This window comes from Dermacentor andersoni, chromosome 4 (assembly GCF_023375885.2).
Source record: "Dermacentor andersoni chromosome 4, qqDerAnde1_hic_scaffold, whole genome shotgun sequence".
NCBI classification, from domain to species: Eukaryota; Metazoa; Arthropoda; class Arachnida; order Ixodida; family Ixodidae; genus Dermacentor; species Dermacentor andersoni.
Window position 1 is genome coordinate 183,653,018 of NC_092817.1, and position 8,855 is coordinate 183,661,872.

General features: G+C 46.1%; 1 protein-coding gene across 1 annotated transcript; it reads right to left on the reverse strand.

The window, feature by feature from the left end:
- Positions 1-498: 498 nt before the first annotated feature.
- On the reverse strand, positions 499-8,214 carry LOC129384685 (prolyl 4-hydroxylase subunit alpha-2-like). Its single transcript, XM_055070306.2, has 2 exons — positions 7,207-8,214; positions 499-1,019 (listed from the first exon to the last, which is right to left on the reverse strand). The coding sequence occupies exons 1-2, from the start codon at positions 8,212-8,214 to the stop codon at positions 525-527; spliced, it is 1,503 nt and encodes a 500-aa protein (XP_054926281.2). The 3' UTR covers positions 499-524.
- Positions 8,215-8,855: the final 641 nt, after the last annotated feature.

An 8,855-nucleotide genomic window follows, 5' to 3' on the forward strand; every position in this document is an offset into this window, starting at 1 on the left:
GCGATGGGCTGCTCGAGCGTAAATCTGCCCTTCACTTTTACTGCGGTGGCGCGCAAAGTTTCAATCTGAGGTGGATAGGGAATTCGTTCACTGATGCGGCCACTCATGACGTCAGCGTTTTGACAGCGAGCGTCCGCATTCATCGAATGAGATGCGTTCATATTTCCATGGCTCAGCGCTTGTTAATTTTGTAAGCAAATTATACAGCTGATAAAACTACTAACCTTGTGCGTATACCTCTCTAATAAATAACTATCTCAGTCAATGTTTCGCCTTTCAGGAAACCCAGTCACTTTCTTCTCTCCCTTACCGGTTACTCAGTGTGTTGCATCAGGCAAAGAGCGGATCTTCTCGGCTCATTTCTCTCTTTAAGAAAATGAATTGGCACTCTATTCAATTCGGCGAGGCGGGGCCTTTCACGTACGTTGAAATCGTAATTTCTAAAAGGATGAAAAGGGTATAAATTGATTGAGTCAGACCCAAAGCGAGGTTCTCGATTTTGTTAGGTGCACGTAACCATGGCGTCAGCCGGGCGTGTTGTAGTGCACGACGAGGTTGTTTCGCTCGTGCATCCACTTGGTCACGATCCACTTGGAGCCCGACAGAACGGGACAGCCGACGTGCGTCGTGAGCTCGTCCGCCCTCCTTTTCTGGTGCCAGAAAGAAAGCTGAGTGGGGAACTCGCTCCCATCATACGGTTCCACGTCGTACCAGAAGAGGGCGTCGCCGACGCGCGGCTTCACCGCGACGCCCAGCTTGACGAACGCTGTTGCTCCACCCGCAGCGACGTCTGTGAGGTACATGAGCATGGTGGCCAGTCGGTTGCCGTCCCTAATGTCCACGTGGTCGGCCACCTTGTCGAACCCGTGGGCGTCCATGTGGGGCGTGTAGTGTCCGCCGATGCCGTAGTTTGCCACCTGATAGGCTTCGGCCGATTCCAGCGACACACCGGTAGTGACCTCAATCCGCCGAGAGAGGCGCTCCAGAAAGTTGTGCTCGGAGTCCCAGAGCCAGGACACCTGCAGGTGTATAAAATGATGAAGAAAAATGAAATAAAGTTCCACATATTAGGGTATTCTAATTATTTGTTTTGTATTTGTTAACTTGTTCTCAATAAGCCTGTGCGCCAAAGCACATAAAGGATCTGTTAAAGCCTAATTCGTGTTCCTAGCATAGAATTTTTAGTTCAGTTAATCGTAGATTCGAGGCCGTGTATATATCTTTCGGCCTGAAATATAGGATTATCTCGTTTCTTGTTTAGCCAGGGCACACGTAAGAGGTTCGATTCCGGTTTCATGACAACGGTTATTCAGCTCTAATTGTTTTATCTGTTGTACAAATAATTTAGATTAACGATTACGTTGTTATTGATGTTTTAAATATCGCACTACTAATTTGGAATGTAACTGTAGCTTTCGATATTGGTTCCTTGTCTCAGAGCAGAAACTGAAATAAAACGAGCCATGCTGGCGAGGTTTAAAAGGAATTGCGGCCTAACCCACTTCACCATGACTGTAAACATTAATACGATCAGCATTCAAGCAATGTAGGGACACTTGGCATTGCTGAAGGCGTCTTTATTGGCAATCAGTGGAGGTCAATCTGGGAGTGCCATTGCTTCGGCTGTGCGACACACACTGCCCGGGATCCGCCCACTCTGCTAAGATACTGGCTCGCCAGGGTCGTCCATCACCATGACAGCATCATCACGACCGCATGATGGCAGGGCAGCGACGACGATGGAACCATGAAGGCGGTATGACGACAATGGGACGAAGGACGATTCTAAAATGCGGGACGATGGTACAACGACGATAGGGTGACGACCGCATGAGCACGATTGGATGAAGACGGCTGTGTGACGGTAATGGCGACGGTGTGAGAATGAACAGATCGGAAAGCTGGAAGGATGGAACGACCGCCACAGCATAACAAAGACGATATGACAACGAGAGTACGAAGAGGAGGGAATGACACCAATAGCATGATAAAGGCGACGTAACCCCATGACGACAGTATGAATGCGAAAAAACGGCACCGATGAAACGAGGAATGCAGTATGACGGCCACGGCATGGCGACAGTGGGATGACGACCATGACCCGACAATGAATTAGGAAGGAACAGCGCCAACTACGACGATCGCGAGAGGGAGAACGACACAGGACAAGCGCCATCCTGTCTGCACCATCTAGCCCAAATGAATGTTGTCCTGGACCTGACAATGGCAGCACGATAACGATTGAATGACGGCTGCATAACTACGGCGACGTGATGACTCGGGATGGCACTAGCTAGTAGAAAACTTGGACCATTATGTCGGCGTATGAGACTTCAGGGAAATATCTACTCAAATTGTGTAAAATAGGCAAATAATAAGGTAAGAAGGGAAACTAAGGGAAGTGATTTGTTGTTCCCTACAACGATATAATCCAATAGATAATGAAGCAAAGGAAAGCATTTGTTGCCTTTAGTTGATGTGTAGAAATTATAAACTTAAGGGAATTGAAAGTCGACGATGGAACAGTTTGCCGCCGGTGGTAGGAGAACCTAATGGGGATTCGCCTTTCATCGGCGGCAGGTTGTTGCTTGGTTCACGTTGATTTTCCTTTGGCTTCTCAATTCCACGAATAAATTAGGTAGTTTCCCTCATGTTTTCCTTGGTATCATTATCTGTTGGCTTCACATGGTTGTGGCTAAAGCTTGATACAGAATGCTGTTCACATTAAAATTTAAAGCTGCATTAACCATCGAGGATTAACTTTGAGATCACTTCTTTGTCACGTGTTTGGCCATGTCTGAACGCATTTTTCCGAAACCTTTAGCTCCATCTATTGCTTATGGGACAGACGGCTTACAAAGAAAAGTTATAGGATTTTAAAGATAATCACCGTAGAAGAATGGAAATTCAATTTTGTATCACTTATGGCCACATGACAAACTTGGACTGCAGACACTCTTATACTTCTTTTTTGTTTTCCTCATGCACGATGCGAAGTAGAGGCAGGTTATGTTCAAGCTTCCTTTCTTCCCAGCATCTCCTCCTCTTCCCGTTTTATCGGGTTTGCTTTCTGATGACGTCAGTGCCTCTTCACACCCTTTGACTTCATGTTTTAAATTCTGCGCTATCCTGTTCGCACTCGTTCATTTATAGGTGCGAGGCAACGAGATTTGATCCAGAAGGTATACCCGAACAAATGCAAGTGAATTTCGTGCTGCATAAATTCTAGGAAAAGAAAATACAACGGATGCTAGTTGGGATGTATATATAGCGAAGCTTTGTGGCAGCGCACAAAGAATCGATATGCGAGTAGACGCACGCACGCCACACACGCGCACGCAAGCACGTGCTAACACAAATTTGACCGAGCCTTTTTTCAGTGGTTTCAGTGGCAGCATGCGCATTCATACGTAGCGCAATTGCAATCCTTTTTATCTGCAAGAAGAGTTTACTTCCACATCACGTACAGCTGCGGATGCGCGAAGGCGAAGCGTTCAGCTTCATTTTCTCTTCATTTCTCCGCACGACCGGCGCGTCGCTGGCGCGAATGCTTACGGTGGATGGACGGATGTTATGAGCGTCCCCTTTGGAACGTCGGTTGCGCCACCAAGCTCTTGCTATTATACTGCCTAATGTCCTACCTAGGAAACAAAAAGAAAGAGAAAAAAAAAAACCGCACGATGAATTCCCATAACCACATTTTCTGGCCCCCTAGTGCGAACTTTGGTATTGTACGTCTCCGTTTTTTGCCGTTTCCCTACTTTTCTTCCACCAATCTTACAATCGCCTCTTACTAATCTCTATCGCGGACACGTTATCTTTCCCCCTGCTCTCGCTGAACCCAAGGGAGTCCATTGGGGGCTAAATAAGCCGCTGGGCAGATATCTTCACATTCTATTAAAACATGCTCCATCGCTTCCCTAGTTTTACTGCAGCAAGCACATGCTTCTTCTTCATTCTTATATCTCGCTTTCTAGGTGCGCGTTCTGGGGCATCCTGATCTCGCTTCGAAAAATAATGAGCTTCCTTTCGAGTGATCATAAATTCTTTCTTTCCTGATTTCGTTTTTCCCTCTTAAGTAGTTACTCCTGGCAGGTTTCTTTTTCATTGCCGCCACCCACGAGATTATTTCAGCCTCTCCCACTTTCCGGTTGACGTCATTTGTTGCTGTGTTGCTCACCTAGAGGGCTCATACTTGCTGGTAAGCTTCCACTTCTTTTCCCCCGCTGTGAATTAATGTTTTTTCTGTACAAATATCTCAGCAATCCACCAGCCCATTTACTTTCTTCCAGATTCTTCAATCGTTCTTCATAATCAATTTTAATGTGAGCTTCCCTCACTTCAAAACCTGTCCAGCCCATATGACCCTGCACCGATTCCTTTGTAGTCTTCCCGTGAGCGCCCAATGCGAGGCGTCCCACTGACTTTTGGTTTCCGTCGAGTCCTGATTGTACCCCTGATTTCAAGCAAACAACCACATTTCCAAAAGTAAGTCCTGGAACCATTACACCTTTCCACATACCCCGGATCACCTCATATCTATTGTATCCCAATTGCGTTCCGTGCTTCGTTTCTCTTCCCCTTTAATATTATTGTTTTTTCCTATGTTTACATATACCTATGGCCTTTGTTTATCCATATACCAAGATATCTATATTTTTTTACCCGTGGTATTTCTTGGCCCTGTATTGCCACTGTCTGTTCGCTGTTTTCCTTGAATAACCGAACTGATTATCTAGCGCTAGATTTAACACCTAAATTCTCGCCTTCCTGTCCATTGATATTAGCCAGAGGTTGCAAATCCCTTTGCTTCTTAGCTAGCAACACAATAAAGGGCAATAAAGGGCATAAGGGCAAGGGTATAAAGGCATAAGGGCAAGGGTATAAAGGGCACCCATGCCTCAGTGCCTTGTTGATATGAACTATCTCCTCGCTCCTCATCCCTTCCCATTCAACGCAAACGGTATTCTCTAGGTAAAGCTCTGTCAAACTGTAGGTAATCATCACCTAAATAAGCCTTCCCCTTCCAGAATATTGCACAAAATGTTGCGATCTAAGCTGTCATACGCTCCTGTAATGTCGAAAAAGGAAACATATAACGGTCTGCTTTCTACTCTCGATATTTCAAAACACTGAGTAAGAACAAATAGGTTATCATCCAAGCGCCTACCTGTTGTGAAGCCATTCTGAAGTTCTCCCAAAACACCATTATTCTCTGCCCATGCTTGCAGCTTTATTTTGATTGCCTGCATGGCTAACTTGTATATTACTGATGTAATGGTGAACGGTCTGTACGAGTGAATTCTATCTTTCTACCCCTTAACTTTATTAATTACATTCATTCTGCTTTGTCTGTAACTGTCTGGTATTCTTCTTTCTTTTAAAGTCTTTTTCCAGTGCTTTCACCAGAGCTTCCTCACTTTTTGGTCCTAGTCCATTAATCAGCCAAACGGGAACCTCGTTTAGCCGTGTAGCTGTGTGCTTAGGGATTTTCTCTTCGGCCTTCTTGTAGTTGAAATTTGTCAGCACCAGCTCCTTCTCCATCTGGTTCTCTTTCATGCTCTCTTTTCTTCAAATGCAACCTCGTCATTGCCTTCGAAAGATTTAGCTGTTATTTTTCTTATGTAATTTAATGTGGCTTTCCCTTCCAATTTGTTTCCACCTTCGTCTAGGATATGTTGCTGTATTGTTGACTTCTTGCCTAATAATCTTATGTGGTTCCAATATATTCTAGGTGCGGCTTTCTTTTTCTCACGCATTTCTGAGAACCAACGTTCACTTTCACCTTTTATCTTTGCTTGCACCAGTATTTGAACCATAGACATTTTCTACCGGTATATTTCCCATTTACTTGCTACTTCATCCTGCGGCAGCAGCGCTTTCTCTGCCTGCGTGTGCTCTCGGGATGCTTTATGTCGTTCGGCGATCGCTTCTCGTATCTCACTGTTCCACCAGCTTTTCGTTTTCTTTTTATCTTATCCAACGAAACATGTTGGTTCTCTTTCCGTATTCCTGTCGTTATTACACTTAGAAGCTCATTATATTCCCACTCTTCATTTGGCCATTAGCCAAGTTCTTCCTCGACTCTTCATGACTATATTTGTTATTTGTTCAGCGTTCAAATTTGGACTGGCCATTTTGCACTCCTTGCTCTCTTTCCTAACTACTTAAGCCATCTTCAAAATGATGCGTTTATGGTCACTCCTTATGCTGCTTATGCTGCCCTTCCTCGTCAATGACTGTTTCTCTCAACTCATAATGAATTCATTCTGTCATCAGACAATAATCAATGGCCGATTGCCGGTTTCTCACTTCCCACGTGATCTGCCCTTCACACTTAGGCCGTGTATTCACGATAACGAGGTTATGTTGCTCACAGAGATCCAGCATTGACTTCACATTTTTTTCGGTATAGCCATCTAGATCCGCTATGTGGGCATTCATGTCGCCTAATAGGATAATTTCGGCATCATTCCAGAAACGCTTAATATCAGCGCTTGTGCATTCCACTAACTCTTGCTTCTTCTCTGTGCAATTATTTGCTGTCCGCAAATACGTTACGCGCAGCCAAGTTTTCTTCCCACTCATTGTACCTGATAACCAAAGGTGCTCTTGACATTTTGAATTTACTCTTTTTTCCATTTGGCTCCCTGATGGATGAGCATTCCGACTCCTTTCCGTTCCTTTCTGACTTAGTTCTGTTGCACTCTTCTCAAACATAATTCTCCATCACTGGCTACCCTTCGGAGTCTCTAAGGTGCGTTTCTGTAACAGCATACAGCCCTATTTGTTCTCTGTTTAGCTGTTCCTCAATCTCTGCCCGCTCTTCTTTTCTTGCACCACCCTGCATATTGATGTAGCCTATTTCATGGCGAGATCACTTTCTTCTTTTCCTCCTTTTTCTGTTATTGACGCCGATGCTATTCTGAGGTTCTCTTAGGGAACATTCTTCATTGCTACCTACTCTGGCCTCCTGAGTGCCCGTGGGCCTCCTAAAAATATGAATGCTTGGAGGTGAGCGCCATCTGGCGCTGCTGCAAGGAATCCAGTGGAGAGCGCGACACTCGCGCTCTGGCGTAATTGTGGAGCCTATTCGGCGACTGAACAGGTGCGCAGCTCCCACGGCCAGGGAACTCGACGAGGTTCGCCAAGAAAAGCTTCGTTTTCAACCACCGCCATATGGTCACAAAATCAATGTGCTCTTACCTTGCCGATCCGTTTCCAGCTTGGCATTCCCTCAACGGCAGTCGGGGAGTAAATTCCTGCACGCTCGAATCCCTTCTGCGCCGCTGATCGGATGAAGTGCACTTCCGATGGGGAGAGGAAGTCGCTGATGACCACTACTCGTGGCTTGAGCGAAAGCACTTCTAACTTGAGCGGCTGAAGAATCAAGCGGGGGTCTCCAAAATTCGTGGACATCTTGCATACAAGTCTGCTTCCAGACGGCCTCAGGAATCCTTGTTGAACACAGACATTCTTGTACTCGTTGATATCCGACTCCGGCGAGGAAGGGTAGCTTCTGCCCGCCTTTGTATACTTAGACTTATCCCATCGCTGCAACCGAGGCCAGCGCTCGTCGTTTGCCTGTAACCAACCGAGGCCTAATCGAAGGCTTCGGTAAGAGCCTCTTGTCGGGGACGACGACGTGTCTGAAAGCGCTGCTCGAACCCAGGAGGAGGTGTTTCCGTACTCTGCTTCAATAGAACAGCCCCTGGCCACGCAAGCGAAGTCTTCGGGTGAAGCGGCTGGCAGCAGGCGGGACTTCATGGCTGCCATCTTAGTCGCGGGGATATCGTACAGGTGCTGCAACTTGCAGATTCCAATAGCGGCTCCTGCGACATCACTGTCCGTCGGCCACCACTCCCTGAAGGAAGGCGAAAGGAAAGCGGTGGAAAGGCTTCTTGGAGACGGATGCGCGGCACTCAGGGTCGCGTACGAATTCAAATTGGTGAGCTCGCTCAGGAAGAGGAACGTTCCCAAGGCGCCCTGACCAGTTCGCAGCGACTTGGCGTTCCTTAATGTTTCGTAGCGGCTTATGGCAGCGGACAGCTTACGCTCTTGCATCAGGATGTAGAAGTGACCGTCTTCGAGAGCGACGTGTTCGGTGCCCACGGACTTCTGCATGTCTTCCGTTGCCGTGAATAGGTCGGAGGCGCACGAGGCGACGTGGAACGTGAACGCGAGGGAAACGAGGCTTCGAAACGCAGGCGACATTCTGGTGCATTTGTTTGCCGCCCTGTCACTGGCTCATACCCACTGCGCGGGATTGGCCAAGACGCCGGTGGAATTAGAAGTCGATTGGTGATTCATCAAAAACAACTGAGATAGTTGGGAAAGAATCAAAATAAGTGAAAATAACTACTAACTATAACTTTATTGAAGAAACCTTTTGGAAAGTATTATGAACTCTTTAGCGGCTGAGAAAGCATCCTTATGACATTGCCTAAGAGAGGAGGCTCTGAGAAAGAGAATTACAGGAATTAGAAAAATTCATTCAGAAATATTAAAATGGTCTTTTTAAAATGCTTTTCCTTCCATATGTAAATCTTCTACGCAATAAGAAAAAAAAAACGGTTGATTCTGTCATCTTTACCCCAGAACGGACACAGCGGGGAGGAAGAAAAGCCAGCTTTGTGCTGATAAACCTTTAATGTAGGTATTCGACACCGTCACCGAGTGAAGGTTACCTTAGTTTCACGAGTTCGAAACAAATTTCTGCCTCAAGGGAATAGTAGGTGTCGACACTCAGCAAAATTTGTCATGGCTGGGAATAGAATGTCATTTCATGATAGCTTATGACCTGAATCTTACTGTACTAAATATGTTGCCACTGAAATTACCAATAGAATTGGGCC

Bases quoted from the DNA above. Each gene is read 5' to 3' on its own strand.
- LOC129384685 (XM_055070306.2), bottom strand. From the start codon at position 8,214: ATGTCGCCTGCGTTTCGAAGCCTCGTTTCCCTCGCGTTCACGTTCCAC. The intron at 1,020-7,206 runs GTAAGAGCACAT...ATACACCTGCAG, and splicing joins GCTGGAAACGGATCGGCAAG to GTGTCCTGGCTCTGGGACTC.